The 21,639-nt window shown below is 44.1% G+C and overlaps 1 protein-coding gene across 3 annotated transcripts in view; it reads left to right on the top strand.

The window, feature by feature from the left end:
• Window positions 1-754: 754 nt before the first annotated feature.
• The window catches only part of ALMS1 (ALMS1 centrosome and basal body associated protein), a 105,789-nt gene continuing 84,904 nt past the window's right edge, over window positions 755-21,639 (top strand). For 2 of the 3 annotated variants that reach the window (XM_061583567.1, XM_061583566.1), the window contains exon 1: window positions 755-1,090. In XM_061583567.1, the coding sequence (XP_061439551.1) occupies window positions 1,055-1,090 (36 nt within the window). In that variant the 5' untranslated portion in view covers window positions 755-1,054. Of the gene's footprint in view, window positions 1,091-20,555; window positions 20,779-21,639 lie in introns of all 3 variants that reach the window. The other variant, XM_061583568.1, reaches the window with a different exon arrangement.

Here is a 21,639-nt window from a genome sequence, read left to right as displayed (position 1 = left end):
GGGACATAGGGACTTTGCCTTCAATTCGATTACGATTTATGGCAACAATATGAATCAGTAACCTCCAAGAGCATCTGTCATGAACCACCAGATCTTGTAACTTCAGGTCTGTGGCTTCTTTTATGGAGTCAATCCACCTCTTGTTTGGCCTTCCTCTTTTTCTGCTCCCTTGTTTTTCCCAGCATTATTGTCTTTTCTAGTGAATCATGTATTCTCATTACGTGTCCAAAGTATGACAACCTCAGTTTCATCATTTTAGCTTCTAGTGACAGTTCTGGATTAATTTGTTCTAACACCGAAGTATTGGTCTTTTTTTCCGCAGTCCATGGTACCTGCAAAGCTCTCCTCCAACACCACATTTCAAATGAGTTGATTTTTCTCTTATCCACTTTTTTCACTGTCCAACTTTCACATCCATACATAGAGATCGGGAATACCATGGTCTGAATGATCCTGACTTTAGTGTTCAGTGATACATCTTGGCATTTGAGGACCTTTTCTAGTTCTCTCATATCTGCCCTCCCCAGTCTACTCCACTGTTAAATCAGGCTGCCAAATAACGTTTCCATCCGGGGCTTTCAACGCTTTCCCCGTCTCTCCTCCCAGTATGCCCGAGACTCCGCCTGCTTCACAGAGCCGCTCGCGCCAGCCCCTCGAGGCGCTCGCCCAATAACAGCGAGGGGCCGGAGGAGCGACAGAACCCATTGGCTCCTACCGAGGGCGGAGATAAGCTCCTCCTCCTCGCTCGCTCGCTCGGCTTCATTTCTTCTGCAACGGTTTGCCCCCTCGCGCCGGCGTTCGCGCCACAAAGAGGGGGCGGGGGAAGGAGCAGCGCGGGAAGCCCCGCCCACCTCTCCTCCTTAGAGCGAGTCCCTAACAACGAGTGAGCGGGTCAGTGGGGGCGCGTGTGCGCACTCCACCTCTCTTCCTGCCTCCCTCGTTGCTGCTGGTGGTGGTTAGAGACGGGAAGGGGGCTCAGAGAGAGGCATCTGTGTTCTCTTCCCCTCATTCTCCATTATTATCATCATTATAATCCCTTTAACTCGCCTCAGCCATGGAAGGGCCTGAGAAAGACAGCTGCCAAGTTCCTGTGAGTATAAAGAGGGGGAGGGGGCTTCTACATGTGGGGGAGGGGGCTTCTACATGTGGGGGAGGGGGCTTCTACATGTGGGGGAGGGGGCTTCTCCATGTGGGGGAGGGGGCTTCTACATGTGGGGGAGGGGGCTTCTCCATGTGGGGGAGGGGGCTTCTACATGTGGGGGAGGGGGCTTCTACATGTGGGGGAGGGGGCTTCTACATGTGGGGGAGGGGGCTTCTCCATGTGGGGGAGGGGGCTTCTACATGTGGGGGAGGGGGCTTCTACATGTGGGGGAGGGGGCTTCTACATGTGGGGGAGGGGGCTTCTACATGTGGGGGAGGGGGCTTCTACATGTGGGGGAGGGGGCTTCTACATGTGGGGGAGGGGGCTTCTACATGTGGGGGAGGGGGCTTCTACATGTGGGGGAGGGGGCTTCTACATGTGGGGGAGGGGGCTTCTACATGTGGGGGAGGGGGCTTCTACATGTGGGGGAGGGGGCTTCTACATGTGGGGGAGGGGGCTTCTACATGTGGGGGAGGGGGCTTCTCCATGTGGGGGAGGGGGCTTCTCCATGTGGGGGAGGGGGCTTCTACATGTGGGGGAGGGGGCTTCTCCATGTGGGGGAGGGGGCTTCTACATGTGGGGGAGGGGGCTTCTCCATGTGGGGGAGGGGGCTTCTCCATGTGGGGGAGGGGGCTTCTACATGTGGGGGAGGGGGCTTCTACATGTGGGGGAGGGGGCTTCTACATGTGGGGGAGGGGGCTTCTACATGTGGGGGAGGGGGCTTCTACATGTGGGGGAGGGGGCTTCTACATGTGGGGGAGGGGGCTTCTACATGTGGGGGAGGGGGCTTCTACATGTGGGGGAGGGGGCTTCTACATGTGGGGGAGGGGGCTTCTACATGTGGGGGAGGGGGCTTCTACATGTGGGGGAGGGGGCTTCTACATGTGGGGGAGGGGGCTTCTCCATGTGGGGGAGGGGGCTTCTCCATGTGGGGGAGGGGGCTTCTACATGTGGGGGAGGGGGCTTCTACATGTGGGGGAGGGGGCTTCTACATGTGGGGGAGGGGGCTTCTCTGAGGGGCACCCCAGCGCCCTTCCCCCACTTTCACATGCTTATTTGTGTGTGTGTGTAAATGTGTGAAAGGGAAAGGTGCAGTTTGCACAAGGACTCCCTGAGATGGCGGGGGGAAATCCCCCATTAAAACAAAAAATCTGTCTGTCTGTCTGTCTAATCATACGCCTTAAACTTGCAGACTTTATCTCCTCTTCTCCCTCTGTGTGCTTCACATGATGTAAGTCTCTTCTATATATATATAAAAAGGACCCCCTGCACCCCCACAATGTAGTGTACAGCACCTTTCCTCTCCCCCATCAGTTTTTGACTCCCATTCCTCCTCCCCACACCCAAGGGAGATATTTACTCCCCCTCCCCCGTTGCAGAGATATCCCCCCCCTTTGCACCTCTAGAAAGGTCACCATTGGGACCAATGTCTTCACACAGAATTAAGCATCTTCCTTTAAGCAGTGGCTTCTCACTCTAGATGGGGGGGGGAGAGTAAGAACTACTTGGGGAATGAATTGTGGGAGTAGAGGCCGAATATATGCTCTATTATTGTATATTGCATTTTTTTTGCTAAGCTGCCCTGGGAAAGATTTTTTTTATGTAGAACCTCTATATAAATAACTTGAATGTTCTGAGCTGTGTTAAACTTCAAGCTTGTTGAACTGCAGTGATGGTTTCAGAAAAATTCCACATGGCTTAATCATGCTTCATTGTGTGAATATCTCTGCAGTATATATCCTCTCATGTTTAGCAGAGAAACTTTTTCCAGTTTATTTATTAACTTTGCTGCTTAAAGCCTTGATCTGTTAAAGGAAGTTTGCACTTTCTCCAATTTCAAAACAAAATCTAGTTTCCTAAGTTGTTTGTTACGTATGCGCACACATTTTTGCAAATTATTGGCACCGTGCTGCTTTTTGTCCTGCAGCTATTGAAAGTGCCATCAACAGGTTGACAGATTTAGTTACAAACTTGCCCCCTTTGGTTAATATCTTTTAAGAATAATCTCTTTGTGGCATGGATGATATATCTTACCTTGGGTAAATAGCCTTTCGTGTGAACAATCTAATACCTTCAGTGCGTTAGGTACTGTTTCACTCTCACATGTTTGCAACCTTAGATACTACACGTGTTATTCACTTGAGATTCAACATGGAATTATCCTTAATATAATGGGTTTTGCATATCCTTTGTTAGATCTGTCTTTAATAATTATTTTGCTTGTATAGGGTAGCCATAAGTCATACTCGACTTGAAGGCATATAACGAAAACAAAATAACATCTAGTCATAGCAATATTATCTTATATCATTGATTAAATTTACCTTAATCTTTGGATTTGTATTAAATTATTATTAGTGACCGCTGGCTGTATCTCCACAGGGATGCTGTTCTACAGAACAGGGGCAGCTACACTGAAAGCCCTGTTTTGAGTTACTCCAGAGCAGGCTTCTGATATTTATTATTTATTATTACATTTACATCCTACCTTTCCTCCAAGGAGCTCATAGTGGCATACAAACATGGTTTGCCCCCTCCCAGTTTTACCCTCACAACAACCAGTTGAGGTAGGCTAGGCTGAGAGATGGTGACTAGCCCAAGGTCACCCAGCGAGCTTCATGGCCAAGTGGGGATTTGAACCCTTGTCTCCCAGGTCGCCCCCCTGACAGCAGATCAAAGACTTCCAATCGTCATGGTATCCATGCCATTGGATCAAAGCCTTTTTCTGTCAAGATTGTGTGTTGATCGTTGTGCGCCAATCTCCCCACATAAAAGAAATTCACGCACAGGTGTCTTCCAAGCAAAGACCTTATCTTGGAAGACAATCGTACTCGGCCACGAGTGATCGCCAATGAATGACCCTGACCACTACATCTCACTGCAGAAGGCAGTGACCTGCTGACTGTATAAGGGATAAGACAGGCTCTCAGGTAACTTGATCATGATAAGGCCTTATATGTTAGTACCAAAGCCTTGGACTCAGCCTGGTAGCATATTGGAAGCCAGTGCAGCTTCTGCAAACATGTTGGTGTCAATTTGCTCCTACAAGCAGCCTACCTGTTGCGCTCTGCACTAGCTGCAGCCTCTGAACCAAGGGGAGCCCCACATAGAGCACATTGCAGTAATCCAGATTACCATAGTTGCTCCCATGATTGGAAGTAAAGAGACTTGGGGAGATGAGCAGATGGGTAAAGGGATGTGGGGTTGCAAGTAAACTAATGTGCTTAAGTAATTTTGGGAAGTTTTATTATTACGCTAGATATATATTTTTGTATTGTCTGTTAATAAAATTCCCAGGGCAGCTTATATATGGAAAATGGAGATGTAGGAAGGGAATCCTGGGTCCTCTTTCAAAGCCAAGTTATGCAGGCTCTGTGCTTGGTTTTGGATTCTTGCTGAACCAATATCTTCCTTGTAAATAAACATGCACCATTTTTATTTTGTAGTTAATTTTCAGACATGCATATGTGCCTGCATGATTTCTAAAAATAATATTAGTTTTCTTTTACATTGGCCATGTTTGGAATTAATGCTGGCTGCTAGCTGTGGTTTGGAAAAATTGTGCTTGCAGCCTGAACACTCGTGTTCCATTTCTTCTAACTTCCCAGTGGGGAGTCAGCCACAGAGCAGCTGGTTTAGTGTTGTGCCTGAACCAGTGCTTGTAGCTTGTTTGGAAGGAAGAAACCAAGAGTTGCTGGTTTGGATGTAACCCTAAGCCAGCTGCTCCCCCACTGAAACGAAGGGAGGAGTGAAGTGGCATGAGCTTTATGTGCAGAAACGTTTGCTAAAATTTATCACGGGTGTTGCATCCAAATGCAGCCATTGTATTGCAGATGATGGACAAATCCTGAACAGTTAGGCAAGGTAATGATGGGAATCATAGTTCTCCATGCACAATTTTATTGGATGAAATCTGCAGCATTGTTCATGTGCTCTTGATGTCAGTATGCTGGGATGTTAGACTGGACCAGTGTGCACCTTCCAAATAAATAATTCAGTTTACAAGAACCCTCTAGAAAGGCGGTGATGGTGAAAAGTTGTCAGATCTATTGGTCACTGCCCTGTGGATGCCTGTAGCTTTAATTTGGAGAAGGAAAATCTTCGTCTAGGCTAGGAGGATCCTCTGAGCCATGGAGAATAATAGTGGGCTAGTGTTATGGATGTGTGAGCCCTGCTGTGATACAAAATACTTTTAGTACTATTTTACTGGGGGAAAAATACTACTGTGAACTCAGCCTCCTAACCTTCTGTTTGTCTTGTAGTTGCCCCCTGTGTTTGTGGGTAACTGTATACGGCTGTCATATATGCATCGAGTTACTGATGAGCAGGAGTTTCTGATGCTGGAAAATACTTCGTGGAAATTGATATATAGTTCTCTGCCCCTTTTTTTGTCCCAGAGCTTGCTTATGCTTGAGGGAAGGCATTGCTTATACTGACATCCTGGTTTAAGCATGTTTGTTCAGAAGCAAGTCCCCACTGAAGTCTAATTAGACATGTTTATGTTTGGGGTGTAAATTAGTATCTTCAGCTGTCGATGCTCGCAGCCGTTCTTGATTTTTTATTAAGCAGAACATGTAATTACCAGAGACTAAGAGAGGCTTGATAGTCACTGCCAATTTTCAAGTGTAGAAAATCAGTTTGGACTCCAATGAACCTTGAGATGAGCAACATATCCTTCAAACTGAAATAATATAAATTTGCACTATTTATACCTGGCGTGGTTACTTCCTGCCTGTGCACCAAATTGATATCTTGCAATTAATTCATAGCTTCTAATTAATTAGTGAGATTTTGGGGGCTCTAGCCGCTGCCACTAGTTTTGTACTTCCTGAAAGAGACTAGAAGGGGTTGGCTGTGGAGCTGGGGTAGGGGTAGGGTGCTTTACATGAAACTAAAATGTATGGCAAAACAGCGAGGTATGCCTGTCTTCCTTCCATTTGCCTCTAATTTAACTCTAGAGCATAATGAAAATACAGAAACCTGAACATGTGTGAGTGAGAGAGCCAGAGTGCCAGCACAGTTGTGTACATATATGAACAAAAGTATGTGTACACAGCATCCCTGTTATATTTGTAAGCTGTTTTGGGTAAAAATATTTTGAAGGATGGGCTATAAATTTATAAATACCTAGGAAGATTATATCTCTGTGTTCTTGTATCAGGCTCTATGGCTAACTTGTCATATGCTGTATAACACAGGAAGACTTCCCACTTCTAATTTGTAACAATTTTTTATTTTATATATTTATTTAATTTGTATCCAGCCCTTCCTCCCAGCAGGAGCCCAGGGCGGCAAACAAAGCACTAAAACACTTTAAAATGTCATAAACGTCCTGATGGAACGCCTCTCATGATACGAACCCACCCGTACACTGCGGTCAAGATCAAAGGCCCTCCTCCGGGTGCCTACTCCAAGGGAAGCTCGGAGGGTGGCAACAAGGGAGAGGGCCTTCTCAGTGGTGGCCCCCAAATTATGGAATTATTTACTTGATGAGATGCGCCTGGCACCAACACTGTTATGTTTTTGGCGCCAGGTCTTTCCTCTTCTCCTAGGCATTTTAGCATGTGTTTTAAATTGTTTTTATATTGTTTTAAATTTTTAAATTGTTTTTAAAATATGTGTTTTAAATTGTATATTTGTTTTAATGTTTTTGATTGCTGTAAACCGCCCAGAGAGCTTCGGCTATGGGGCGGTATACAAGTGCAATCAATCAATCAATCAATACAGATCGTAAAATACATTAAAACAAAACAGCATTAAAAACATTTTAAAAAACAGCCTTAAAAAGGGTTAAAACATTATTAAAAACATATTAAACATATTAATAACCTGAGCCTTAGGAACAGGATGGACTAAGAGTCAGAATAATGGAAAGTGTTAAATAAATTTTGAGGATGTTAAATATGTTCTGTTCTTTACAGTGTGTAGCTTGGCTGGCTGTATGAGTGGAGTCGTTTTTTGCCCTATAAGCAACTTTGTGTAGCTCATCTATTCTTTGTTTGCTGTACATGATTGTTTTGAGTTGACTGTCTCTCTCATGTTGGGTTGGTTCACATTGAATGTCAAACCATAGGTGGTGAGTCTTGTGCTTGTGCACACTTCCCTTCCCTTGAGTGTTCCACTTTAGGCAGTTAGTTCCTCTCAAGTGCAAGCTGTGTTACAACTGGACCAGCAAACTATGGTTTGTGCTAAAGAATGGGAGGCACATGTAGGCGCAAAACTTGATGAGGTACAACCAATACAGTACATGGTTTGGTGTTGGGTTAGAGTCAAGCCAATGACTGCATTCAGATGCAACAAAAACTAGGCCATGTGTTCCAGCCCACTTTTTAGGGATTTTGTGTGAATATACTGGTTTTTTAAAAATGTTTTTGCCACTTGACATTTTTAAATTTGTTTTTGGTGTAAGCCACAACAAACCTTGGATTAGAACCCTATATCCAAGTACCTGGGACTTACTTCTGTGGAGAAATGTATAGGGTTGCGTTGTCAGTTGGTTAAAGTGGGGAACGGAGTTTTTTTAAAATGTGAATGGATATTAATCACATATCTATAGTTCTCCAGTAGCTTCTAGTATGTTTTTCTTTCCTTAGTCTGCTCTGAGATCAGCCTTATTAATTATGTGCCCTTTGATAGCATTTATGTGAAGTGCATTCAAACCCATAGATTTGACTAACAATCAATTATTTCTGTGCTGTTCTTGTTCAGTAAGCATGACATTTTGTTGGACCTGTGAGTATTGCTAAAATAGTACGCAAGCTTCAGTGCAATATAGAAAACTCCACTGGGCAGAAGGAGTTTGTTCTCGGCTAATAGTGTTGTTGGGAAAACTTTGGTGGGAGCAACACTAACACTGTATCAGCTGCTTTCCCCCCCACACACTTTCCCCCACCTATTTACCTGCTTGAAATGACAAAAAAACAAAAAGCCACCCAGGATTTGATCTACAGACGTGTTCTGCTATGCTGGTAGAACCCCCTCCCCTCCTGTGTGACAGTGCAAGTAGCTGAGTTCTGGCAAACCTGAAGAATTCCTGGCAGATGAATGCTGCCCAACCCCCTTGGGTTATGCAACTATAACCAATGTTTTGTATTTTCTTGGGAATAGGATTTTGTGACTGCTCCAGTCAGTCACAACATCTCCCAACCAGGGACTGATCAGCGGTCATGGTAACTACATAACATGTGGGCTTTGCTGTATTCATTTCCCAGGTGTGTCTTTGTTGTGAGTTAGCTAGTTGTGTACGGGCAACAGAGGGCTCTGCCAGCCTAGTGGTATATTCTTTGAATTATGCCACCATTCATAAATGCTGCTGGGCCATAACTTTGGCTGTATTCAGGCCTCATGATAAACTAGTTTGTTGTAATCAGCTGATCTGCAGTGCTAGCAAACCTTCTTTTGGCTGAGCCAGGTCTTTACCTGCCCCACAACTGACATCATATATGATGTCAGGTGCCGAGCAGTGCGGGCCAAATGGGGAAGCCTGGTGGGGCTAATTAGGGATGGAGGTTCCCTGTGCTGTGACAAACCCATGTTTTATCATGTTGTGTGATCAGCTTCATGGTGGTGTAATTTTACATATCCCCCCTTTGCAATCTTGCTTTCTTTATAGCTAAATATTAGTTTCTCTTTCTGTTCCGTCAGCTCTAGGTAAGATGATAGTTTGCAAGTTCTCAAACACTGACAAATTCTTGTGTTCTATGAAGAAGGTTTGTTTAGTTGCTTGATTTAAAATATTTTTCCACCCCAGCTAGAGTCTTTGTTACAAGAAAATTGTATTTGTAAGAATTAATTGCCAGACCTTACTACTGTGAAAATGTGATTTTTCACTCCTCTCCCTCCTCCCCCTGAGCTTGCTTCTCTTGCCATGCATATTGAGTTTATTGCCTAGGGACCAGCAACATATAATCCTTCTGTCTAATGCCTAGGCTGCTTCCAGGTGGGGATCTCATCATTCAGATCCAATTTTTCTGCGTGCACATTTGGCACATTAGCTTCCATACTTTCTCATTTTTTTCAGTGATGATTGTGATTCTGCTTGATGGAATATATCTGAGCAGGGTGTTTTGACCCACCCCTTCAGTGACTTGACTCCTGCCATCCACTACGTTGTTCATTTTGGGTATGTGTGCAGGTACTTCTGTACCTGTGCACATGTACTTTATTTTTTTAAAATGCTGGAAGTGTGGAAGAGAAAATGCTACCAGCCAATTGTCATGGTCCGCAATGGACAAAGTGGAAGATTGGTTTTTGGGGGAGTGGAGGGTGGGGAGCAATCACCATTTCTTTCTTTCTTTCTTTCTTTCTTTCTTTCTTTCTTTCTTTCTTTCTTTCTTTCTTTCTTTCTTTCTTTCTTTCTTTCTTTCTTTCTTTCTTTCTTTCTTTCTTTCTTTCTTTCTTTCTTTCTTTCTTAACACTGAGGTCTTGCACAGGAGGAATAAAGCCTTGTGTAAGACCTCTGTGTTAATTTTTATAAAACCCATTGTATGTACTGTGGTTAGTCTCCCAAGTAATCCCCCACATATTCTCTATAGATCTTCACATGGTATATCTCCTCTGATCTGAGTGTGCCTTTGGCATGTGGCAATCAGTGGAAACAGGTTTCTTTCATTTGGTAATGGAGCTGTCAGAAACAAAATGGCTAGGTGGTGCTCACGTGAGGAGCAAACAGAAGCAGAGGTGGAAATAAAGACCACCCATGAAAACAGGATCACGTGTGTGACACACTGCCTCCCCCTGGAAAGTAGCTAACATCCTTTCATTCTAGGAGTGACTGCACATTATAAAAGGTTGTTTTTACTTACTTAATTTCTAGATTAAGTATAAGAAAAAGCAAATGCTGCAAAAAAAAACTTGTACGCTTGAGCAGCCTTGATTCCACAATTGACATCTTTCTGGAAGTGCCATACTTGTGCCATTCTAAGAACTTTAAAAGTGGTTTAAAGTTTATGTGTTTCTCACTGTTACTTTGTTGAAGCAAGCTATTTCTCTCTCTTTTTTAATAGCATTGGGTCTTACTATTTTATGACCCTTCTGTTATTTTCCTCTCTGAAATTTAGTTTTGGGTTCTTCACTTCCTATCTCCTACGGACAAGCGAAAGGGCTTCTTTCCCTAGCATGGATATTTTCTTGCTGCAAGGCTATTCATGGCATGGGATTTTCTGAATATGTGTGGCTTTAAAATCTCTTTAATATTTTCTGGTATATGTGGTTGAGAATTTCTTACCCTCTTTCTTGGTTGTCTCCTGTATAATGGTTTCTACTTTCTGTGGCATTACCAAAGCAAAAGGACTGTAGCTCAGTACTAGGCTGCATGGTTTGCATGCAAAAAGTCCCAAGTTCAAATAAGGCTCAGAAGGGTTCTTGCCTGAAAACGTGGAGAGTTGCTGACAGCTGGTACATGAGCTAGAAGATGGATCCCTGATTTGACTCTGTATAAAGCAGCTTCCTGTGTTCCTTATCTTATTTAAGATTTGTGTTTAATGCTTGAAAGAGGTATTTCTTTAGGGACTGGATTATACCTGGGCCTTAACATTTCTGTCACTTCAGAGTTGATAGTCTGGCATATCTTCTTTTCATTGTTTTCAGTAGACCCTAGCCTGTGTTAAGATCCTCCGTGGCGCAGAGTGGTAAGCAGCAGTAACGCAGCTGAAGCTCTGCTCACGGCTGGAGTTCAATTCCAATGGAAGGAGGAAGTCGAATCTCCGGTAAAAGGGGTCGAGGTCCACTCAGCCTTCCATCCATCCGTGGTCGGTAAAATGAGTACTCGGCATATGCTGGGGGGTAAAGAAAGGCCGGGGATGGAACTGGCAATCCCACCCCATATATACGGTCTGCCTAGTAAACGTCGCAAGACGTCACCCTAAGAGTCGGAAACGACTCGCACTATAAGTGCGGGGACACCTTTACCTTTTTTAGCCTGTGTTATCATATGTTCTACGTAGCCTGAACTTGTTTGGCTGTTCTTTTTGTTTTCCTTAAATGCAGCAGGTACTGTTGTATTGAGGCAAGTTTTTCTGCCTTATATATAGATCAATACAGCTGTGATGAGGTGAGCTTAGTTCACAGCTGTCAATGTTCCCCCCTCTGTAAATATATATATTTTAATGAAAGGAACACATTCTCCTGCTTTCAAATTCTGACGAAGCTTTCTTTCCTTTAGCTTAATTATGTGCATATCCCTGGAGAGGGATTGTTCGAGTTTTGTTAATCTGGGTTTGTAGTCTATTTGTAATGTTTTTTTTCTGACTGCCACTAAAGTAAATATTATATACAGTTCCTGTACCAAATAGCATAACCTCTTGGACATTTGTATTACTTCTGCATTATTCTTTTGTTTCCTTATTTTTAACCCCTCCTTGTTTTGGCAACTAGTTATATGAATGTATTGTTGCTGTCAGCTTTCCTAATTCACCAATTCCTAATGTGACAGTTTCTGAGGCTCTAGTTATTAGCTTTCTTTTGAGATATGAAACCTTCTATTTGGTGTTACTGGCATCCGTCCCCTCACTCCTCAAAAGAATTACTGTTAATACTCAGTGTGTGTACTGATGAAATTCATGGAGTATGTAACTTTATCAATTTGAATTACAATATCATAGTTGCCCCCCAGCTGGCAGTTGCGGACAAGGAAGGGGCTGGCTTGGCAAGCTGAGCAGCCCTAGCCAGCTGGGGAGGACTGAATACCATACGATGAGCACCCTATTCATAGGGTCACCATAAGTCGGGATCGACTTGAAGGAAGTCCATCATAGAATAATAGAGTTGGAAGGGGCCTATAACACCATCGAGTTTGAGGCATGATGGTGGGATATGCTGCCAACCAGTAAAAGGACCAAAGGGACCTGAATGAGTGAGAGGCTTTCCAGAACTAGCTAGCAATGCTTTTGTGTGTATTCGGTTTAGTGTGGGGGCTTCCCATCAGTCTGCATTGGGATATACACATGATGTGATAATTTGTGAAAGTTATCAGGATGAGGCAAACAACTGAATCTCACAAAGGTCTCAGTCTTTATGACAGCAGTATAGTTGAGGTTTAGACAGGCTGTGGTTCCTCTCCTGCCATTTGCGGGGTGGGGGGAGATCTTGCAATGTTGGTGCTTGCTGGGTCACCATTCCTTCACTGAGGTATTTGGGATATTCCATTGTTCTTGTGTGCCCCAGGCCCCATACATTCATTGGCAAGGAAGGTTACAGCTGCAGTAAGTCCTGCTTTCTGTCTCTATGTATTGCTTGACTCTGAAGTGAAGTCCCTGCTGACCTCACTGATCCTGTTGGGTGAGTGAACTTAGTACGCTCAGAGTTGGGTATATCAGTGGGAGTGGGATGTAAGCCAAGTCTTCTGTTTAGGAGGGTAGAGGCATCGGTCCTTTTTATCAGGTTGCCAGATCCCATTTATAGGGTTTCCAGGATATATGAGTCAAATTGGCATAGTCCTGGATGCCCCATTTTTTAATAAATGGTGCCCCTTTCCTCACTGTTTGTCATGGCGTCTGTCCCTCCCTTTCTCCATTGCTCTTGCCATATCCTTTCTTTTTGTGGTGCTGCCACAGGACCCGAAGAACTCTTGCTTTAATTGGTTACTTCTAAGGTATGATTCCTTAGCTTTCAGTTGCTACTCCAGCCCTAGTTGTTGTCTTGGAAAATGGCAGAATGTGGTTCCCCAGGCCAAAAGGTGTGGAATTGGGCCAAATTGTTGTAAACCGCCCAGACAGCTTTGGCTATGGGGCGGTATACAAATGTAATAAATAAATAAAATAAATAATAAATAAATAAACTGCTGTTGTAACATATCTGAACAACCAGTGAAGGAGCTGCTCTTGTGAGAAATGTTTAAGTAGGACACAACTTAGTTGTCTGATAATAGCTGGTAGGTAATTGCTAGTTTCTGAAAAGGAACTGTCCTAGACTGTTTACTCAGAATAACCTATTCTGTATTTGAAAGTATTTACCAGAGGTTAAAATATTGGTCCCAAAGGTAATATTCTGTGGTAGAATTGATTTAATTACATCACTTGCTGTCACAAGAGATAGCATTCTTCTTTGTGACATTTCAGTGATTTTAACATTATTTGTTCCATTTCAGAAAGATCAGTCATTCTACGTATGAATCTTCTCATTCTATTTAGAACCTCAGTATCAAGATAGTGTCTTTCTTGCAGATTGAAACACTGTTGTATGCTTTGCAGAAATAAAATATATTTCACACTTGGCAGATGATGTTGCATGCCAAGAAAACAGTCTAAATAGAAACTTCTGGCAATGTCGTATCATTTGCGACCTCTGCACAAAGTCATTTTTGTACTATGACCGGATGCACAGGCTTCTGCCCCTTTTAATACTTCTGGACAGCAAGGAATTTCAAAAGGTGTAATTTGTCTCCTCCATATCCTACTGAAAGTTTACACAGCTATTAAGACACAAAGGCTGTGTTCTCTGCATATCTGGCCATATTGGTGAACGCTTGTTCTCCCCTGCCCCGCCTTCTGATCAATCAATGAGTGCTAGAGATTTTTTTTTTGATGTTAGCAACCTGAATTCTTGGTGAGGGGGACTTAGTTTGCAATTCTTTGCGGGGGGTCAGGTAACTTTGATGAACTAGCTGCATTCTGATCACATTGCTTAGGGCTGTTTCAAATACTGTTAACCCTCCTATCTTTGGGGGAAGTACTCCATATGTTTTCCAAGGTTGGAAAACCAGACAGGACAATTTCATAGTTGTCTTGTTTCTTTATCTTATGCAGCAGTATATATGTGTCGCTGTCCATATGTGACCATATAGATGTGATTTCCATGTATAAAATTCATAACATCTGATCAACCTTTTGACAACTCATTGTGGTTAAAAACAAAATGTTCTGCATTAATGAAACTTGGCTCAGCTTCAACGTTGTGTTAAAAGATTTCATTGCGGAGAGTATGAAGAGCAAAGGCTTACCATTGTGGACTGATGTAAAAAAAGACAGGGTTTACTGTACCTTTATTATTTTAATCTATGAGAAGCGGGGTACAGGGCCTGCAGGAGGAAGAGACCATCGCCCAAGGGAAGGAGAGGCTGCTGCTCTTGCTGCTGCTCTTGCTGCTGCTCTTGCTGCTGCTCTTGCTGCTGCTCTTGCTGCTGCTGCCGCCGCCGCCGCCGTGGGACCACCACCTCCACCACCCTTCCCAGAGGGACTTCTGCCTGGCAGGACCAGGCCCCAGGCCTGATCCTGATCAGGGCGTGGACGTTTCTGTTGCTGCCGTTGGGCTGTCCTGGAATGCGAGACTGAAGTGCTGCTGTTGCCTCTTCTGAGGTGTATGCCACCGTTGCTGCTGTCATTATCACCAGGTTGGGGGTCATTGCTGTCTATCGTTCTTGGGTCCCATTACATCAGCTACTACGGATTATCGGCTGCTGAAGCTCCTCGGATGCTGCTGTGTTGTCTGAATGTATGAGTGGGTTGTATGAGTGAGTGTGTGATTGTGTGTATATGCCATGAGTTTTATTATTTATTTTATTTTTATTATGTGCCTGGGCGAGAGGACAGTGTTGTGGGAGGGAGGACCAAAGGGGGCCCCTATTAATGTAGTGACGGGTAATGGGAGGTATGGCGCTGTGAGTAGGACATGCCAGTTAAGGGGAATTCGCCCCAGACAACTGGTGGCTGTGACGTGTTCTGGTCCTCCTCACACCCACAGGATTGCTGGTAGTTCTATCAGCCAACCCTCGGATCTCCAGTTGCTGCTTTTTAATGCCAGATCGGTAAATAATAAAACCTCCCTCATCCATGACCTAATTGTGGATGAGGCGGCCGATCTGGCATGTATTACCGAGACCTGGGTGAGCGATCTGGGAGGTATTAATCTCTCCCAGTTGTGCCCACCTGGGTATTCGGTTCAGCATCTGGGTAGATCCGAGGGTCGGGGAGGGGGAATCGCTGTGGTCTATAGAAGTTCCATCCCTCTTGTTAGGCACCCTATCCAGATGGCTAATGGTCTAGAGTGTCTGCACATAACGTTGGGTCAGCGAGACAGACTGGGAATTCTGTTGGTGTACCGTCCACCCTGCTGCCCAACAGCCTCCCTAACTGAGCTGACAGAGGTGGTCTCGGATCTCTTGTTGCGTTCCCCCAAACTTTTGGTATTGGGGGATCTCAACATTCATGCTGAGGCTGCTTTATCTGGAGCAGCTCAGGACTTCATGACCTCCATGACAGCCATGGGGCTGTCTCAATTTGTTACTGGCCCTACGCATGTGTTGGGGCACACTCTGGACTTGATTTTTGCCACTGGATTAGGGGATGGTGATCTGAGAGTGAGGGATTTTTCATCTATTCCTTTGTCATGGTCAGATCACCGCCTATTAAGGTTTAGACTTACACTGTTTTCTCCCCTCTGCAAGGGTGGAGGACCAATTAAGATGGTCCGTCCCCGGAGACTAATGAATCCTGAGGGTTTTCTGATGGCTCTAGGGAATTTTCCGGCTGATAGAATTGACGGTCCTGTTGAAACCCTGGCCATGCTGTGGAATACGGAAATGGCCCGGGCAGTTGACACGATCGCCCCGGTGCGCCCTCTCCGTTGCAGAGCTCAATTGGCTCCCTGGTTTACTCCGGAGCTAAGAGTGATGAAGCAAGAAAGGAGACGGCTTGAGTGCAAATGGAGGCGAACTCCCGACGGCTGTAATCATGCACTTGTGAAGCTCTCTACCAAACTCTATGTGAAGGCAGTGAGAGCAGCAAAGAAGCAATACTTTGCTGTCTCTATTCAGTCATCCCTTAACCGCCCAGCGGAACTTTATAAAGTTGTCCGGGGACTTTTACACTCTGGTCCCCAGGAAGCAATAACACCATCAATTGCCCGCTGTAATGAGTTTGCGCGACACTTTCGTGATAAGATCATGAACATCCGCCGGGACCTTGACTCCATTATTGTAGCAGTTGATCCTAATGAGGTATCCAGAGCACAGTCTTGTCCTGTTTTATTGGATGAGTTTCAGTTGGTACAGCTCGAGGATGTGGACAAGGTGCTTGGACAGGTGCGGGCGACCACTTCTGCTCTGGATCCTTGCCCCTCATGGCTAATAAAAGCTAGCAGGAATGGAACAGCCGGCTGGGCCAAGGAGGTGATTAATGCCTCTTTACGAGAGGGAGTGGTCCCACCCTGCCTGAAACAGGCGGTGGTGAGACCGCTCCTAAAAAAATCCTCCTTGGACCCTGATAATTTGGACAACTATAGGCCAGTAGCAAATGTCCCATTCCTGGGCAAGGTTCTAGAGCGTGTGGTCGCTCGCCAACTCCAGGCTCTCTTGGATGAAACTGATTATCTAGACCCATTTCAATCGGGCTTTCGGCCGGGGTTTGGTACAGAAACGGCCTTGGTCGCCCTGTATGATGACCTCTGTCGGGAGAAAGACAGAGGGAGTGTAACTCTGTTGGTTCTCCTTGATCTCTCAGCGGCGTTTGATACCATCGACCATGGTATCCTTCTGGAGCGACTTACGGATTTAGGAGTGGGAGGCACTGCTTGGCGGTGGCTCTGCTCCTATCTCGGGAATCGTCTCCAGAAGGTGATGCTGGGGGAACATTACTCGAGTCCCTGGGTACTCCAATATGGGGTCCCGCAGGGTTCAGTTCTGTCCCCCATGCTTTTTAATATCTATATGAAGCCGCTGGGTGAGGTCATCAGGAGTTTTGGAGTGCGTTTCCAGCAATATGCTGATGATACGCAGCTCTACTACTCCTTTTCATCTTCCTCAGGTGAGGCTGTTGATGTACTAGACCGCTGCCTGGCCGCGATAATGGGCTGGATGAGAGCTAATAAACTGAAACTCAATCCTAACAAGACTGAGATGCTGTTGGTGGGAGGACCCTCTGCCCAGATGGTTGACGTTCGACCTGTCCTAGATGGGGTTACACTCCCCCTAAAGGAACAGGTACGTAGTTTGGGGGTCTTATTAGATCCGCTTCTGTCACTTGAGGCTCAGGTAGCCTCGGTGGCACGGAATGCATTCTACCAGCTCCGGCTGGTAGCCCAACTACGACCCTATTTGAGCAAGGAGCATCTTGCCTCAGTTATCCATGCTATGGTAACCTCTAGATTGGACTACTGTAATGCACTCTACGTGGGGCTACCTATGAAGACGGTTCGGAAACTTCAGCTAGTGCAAAATGCTGCGGCCAGAGTTCTCACTGGGACAAAGAAATTTGACCATATAACACCTGTCCTGGCGCAGCTGCACTGGCTACCGATATGTTTCCGGGCCAGATTCAAAGTGTTGGTTCTTACCTATAAAGCCCTAAACGGCATCGGACCGCAATACCTGATGGAGCGCCTCTCTCGCTATGTACCTACCCGTTCACTACGCTCGACGTCGAAGGCCCTTCTCCGGGTCCCAACCCATAAAGAGGCCCGGAGATCAACAACTAGATCTAGGGCCTTCTCGGTGGTGGCCCCCGAACTATGGAATGCCCTCCCAGACGAGATACGCCTGGCGCCTTCTCTGTTATCTTTTCGGCGCCAGGTAAAAACTTACCTTTTCGCCCAGGCTTTTTAAATTTTGTAAATTTTTAAATATTTTAATTTAACATTTTAAACTCAATATGATCTTAATTTAAATCTCAATGGCAATTTTATTAATGTTTTATAATTGTACTATATATATATATATTTTCCACACTTGCTCATATTTTAATTGTGATTTTATTTGTTGTACACCGCCCTGAGAGCTTTCTGCTATAGGGCGGTCTAGAAATGTAATTAAATAAATAAATAAATAAAATACATACCTCTACCTCTGTATTCCATCTGAATTAGGAGTGGTGTTTGAGGTACTGAACCGGTGCTTGGAGGTGGTGATGGGCTGGATTGGGGCTGAATCCTGAAAAGACAGAGTTCTCATGTCCAGGAGGTAGGGAGACTGCCTGTTCTGGATGGGGTTGCCCTCCCCTGGAAGGAGCAGGTCCACAGTATGGGGGTATTTCTTGATCCAACCTTCTCACTGGAGGCTCAGGTGGCCTCAGTGGCTAGGAGTATCTTTTTCCAGCTTCGGCTGGTTAGCCAGCTTTGGCCCCTGTTGGACAGAGATAATTTGGCTGTAGTACTCTGTGCTCTGGTAACTTCCAGATTGGATTATTGCATTGCGCTCTATGTGGAGCTGCACTTGAAGACGACTCGGAAATATAAACTGGTCCAAAATGCAGCAGCCAGATTGCCGGCCGGGGTTCCCTTCAGATCTCATATACCCCCTGGTTTAAAACAGCAGCATTGGTTGCTAGTTTGTTTCTGGGCCTAATGTAAGGTGCTCATGCTAATGTTTAAGGCCCTAAAATATATTAAAGAAGTTAGATGTTTCGTATTTAAGATATTACATATTTAAGATTTGTGTAAAGTTTTTTTAGTGTTTTGTCACTGTTGTTTGCTGCCCTGGGATCCCTTTGGGAGGAAGGGCAGGATATAAATTTAATAATAAATAATAATACTGGTCAAAGCATGTTGAGCAATTTTCAGATCATAAATTGCTACCTTTTTTTTTTTTTTTAAGGAATCTATACCCTGTCCTTTAGGACTGTTCCCAGGCTGCCTTACAAAATTTCCCAATGCAAGAAAACAAAAACATACGAACCAAAGAATACAAAAATATACTAACAGAGTAAAATCACCAAGACCAGCATAAAAATAACAAATCCAGCCAATATAAAATGGATCAAATGTAATTAAAAGGCCTGAAAAAAAGCTTTATGCTTGGAGCCAAAATGATATCGGAGTAGCCTCCCGGTGAGCCTGTGCACTTAAAGCATTTTTCACTTGTGATGCCACTGCCGAGAAGGCCCTTTTCCTGATAGCTACCTGCTGTATTTCAGGTGGTAGAGAACTCAGAGAAAGGCCTCGGGGGAACTTAGTGTATGAATTGGTAGGTATGAAAACAGGCAATCTTTCAGGTTTGCTGGTCCCAAACAATAAAGGGCTTTAAAGATTGAAACCAGCCATCTGAACTGAGCCTAGAAACTGGCTGGGAGCCAAGTGCATTGATGAAGCACTGGTATGATATGATCATAATGCCCAGTCTTGGCTAGTTCAGAATACAGCTGCTGCAATTTGCAGTCTTCAAAGCCACCATTTTTTTTACTTTAGTCTGTCAGTCATCTTTGGTCTGTCAATTTCTTGGCGCTGACTCTCCATCCCTTTTCCCTAGTAGGGACGAACAATAAATGTGCCCCTCCCTCGTGGCATTACAGTTCCCTTGTTTAGTCTCCATCTGTTCTCTGTGGACCCTTTTGAAGACATGTCTGCCTTATTTATCTGTTTGATTACCATTCACAACACCCACACAATTACCCCTGCTTAACATCTAAAATCAATACCTGTTGCATTTTACCCAATACTAATTGCCTTCATTGTTCATGCTTCACCACTCAGCACTTTTGATTTGCTCAAGAGCAGTGTATGCATTCTATTCAGTTCCTTTAATAAATGGAATTAAGGTGGGTGGATGGAGTGAGGACCTTGTCTGGCACAGAATATATGTTATAAAACCAGACTGCAACTGTTTTTTAAATCTAACTTTTAAAATAAAGGCTTTCTGATTTAATTGCGGAAGTACTTCAACTTGTAGGCACAAAGGTAAAGCGGAAATTGTAGCGTTTGTGCCTAGCAAGTGTGAGCAGGGAGGGAAAGAAATAATTTTGAGAAAGGGTTTGAAGGGCTGGGTTGGGCAGATGTACAGAGAGAGACCTTTTCAGATATTAGGAATCATGTGGGAAGAGAACAAAGGGGATTGCAGATGGGCTTGTAAGGCAAGAGAGAGAGCTCCCACCTCGTTAAATTGCTGATGTTTTCTTGAAATGTTATCTTTAATTGGTTCAGTGGTCATGAAGGCTAGGTAGGGATCAGGAGGCCCAGAAATAAGGGGAGGGGGTGTTGACAGCTTAGAATGAAAGCCTAGCATGTCCTTGGGGAGGAATCGAAAAGTGCCTGTTATGAAATATTTCCTTTCAAAAGAATGAATAAAATACTTTTAAAGAAGTGCTTTGAAATAATATTGTTGTCTAGATTCCTTTAGAAGCGGTAATCCTAGGACCTGATGTACTTTCAAATGTTGCAGAATACAGAACCCCTTCACGTTTCTGGTCCTGGATCTCAATCTGGGAGCCTCAGTGTGATATTGAGGTGGTGCTGGGCTAGATGAATTAGTGGTTTATCTGCTATTGACAAGGGACACTTCTTGGGCAGAGATCTCATCCGGTTCTATCACCTGAGATCCTTTAGAGGTGCCACAGATTGAACTGGGAAAGTCAGCATGCAAAGCATATTCTTGACCACTGAGGTGCAGTTTCTCCTGCAACATAGTAGCATATACCATGCAGTTTCTGGCTCCCCTTGCTACTCAGATTGCTACATTTTCAGTACTAATTTATTTATTATTTCATCTATTTAGGCAATTTACAACCTGGTTTTCAAATCAGTCCCAGAGTGTGGTACAGCATATTAATAAATTATTCATAATGAAGAAAAACATGGATTAATATTTGAAATACAACAAAAATAACGTGAAAAATATTAAGAAACTTGTTTCAACTCATGCAAGCTTTTTTCTGAAACATGAAACTCAAAGTAAACATCTAGAATTGGAAGAAGTGCATGTTTCAGACTGATTATGAGTAGGTATATAAACTTGAGTTATGCTGCAGTTCTGAATGCTATATTGTGATAGAGCAGGTTTTAAATGTAACATGCAAATTCATTAATAAAATATATCTCTGTAGAGACGCTCACTGCGTTGGTGAAACAACACTGAACAATAGTAACTGAATATTCAAATTATTGCTGCTACTTAATTGCATTATGTGAATGCTTATTTTCTGAGCTTTTGTCTAAAAACAAGGTCCCCCCCTTTGCATGATACCAGCGTCTACATACTGTGCATAATACAGGTACAGATACTACAAAGTACTACAATGGTTTCTATTGAATTTACCCTTTCAGAGGAGGTTTACCATTGCCTTCCTCTGAGGCTGAGAGGCAGTGACTAGGCCAAGGTAACCCATTGAGCCATGAAGCTCACTGGGTGATCTTGGGCCAGTCACTCTCTCTGAGCCTCAGAGGAAGGCAATGGTAAACCTCCTCTGAATACCACTTACCATGAAAACCTTGTTCATAGGGTCACCATAAGTCAGAATTGACTTAAGGCAGTCCATTTCCATTTCCCCTTTCCAATTGGCTAAAACTAACTTAGGGCACAGTAGCTTCAGGCTCTGTCTCTTAAAATTGGGTATATTTGTAAGCATTAAAGATCTTTATATGTTCACATTTTATAAAATTGTATTGTTTGATACATTAGGTGCTACTCATTTTCCCCCTAAATATCATATTTTTTTCAAACAACCCTCCCTGAACTGGTCTTTAAAATTGCTTGAAAACTTGCATCTCATGTTGTAGCTTAGTAGGCGTCATGATTTACTAAGGTTTCCCTGAAAAGATTCTCTACTAAACATTTTGTGTAAGATCCATGTGGGAAATAG

This window comes from Rhineura floridana, chromosome 9 (assembly GCF_030035675.1).
Source record: "Rhineura floridana isolate rRhiFlo1 chromosome 9, rRhiFlo1.hap2, whole genome shotgun sequence".
Taxonomy (NCBI): domain Eukaryota; kingdom Metazoa; phylum Chordata; class Lepidosauria; order Squamata; family Rhineuridae; genus Rhineura; species Rhineura floridana.
This window is presented reverse-complemented; position numbering and strand designations above follow the sequence as displayed.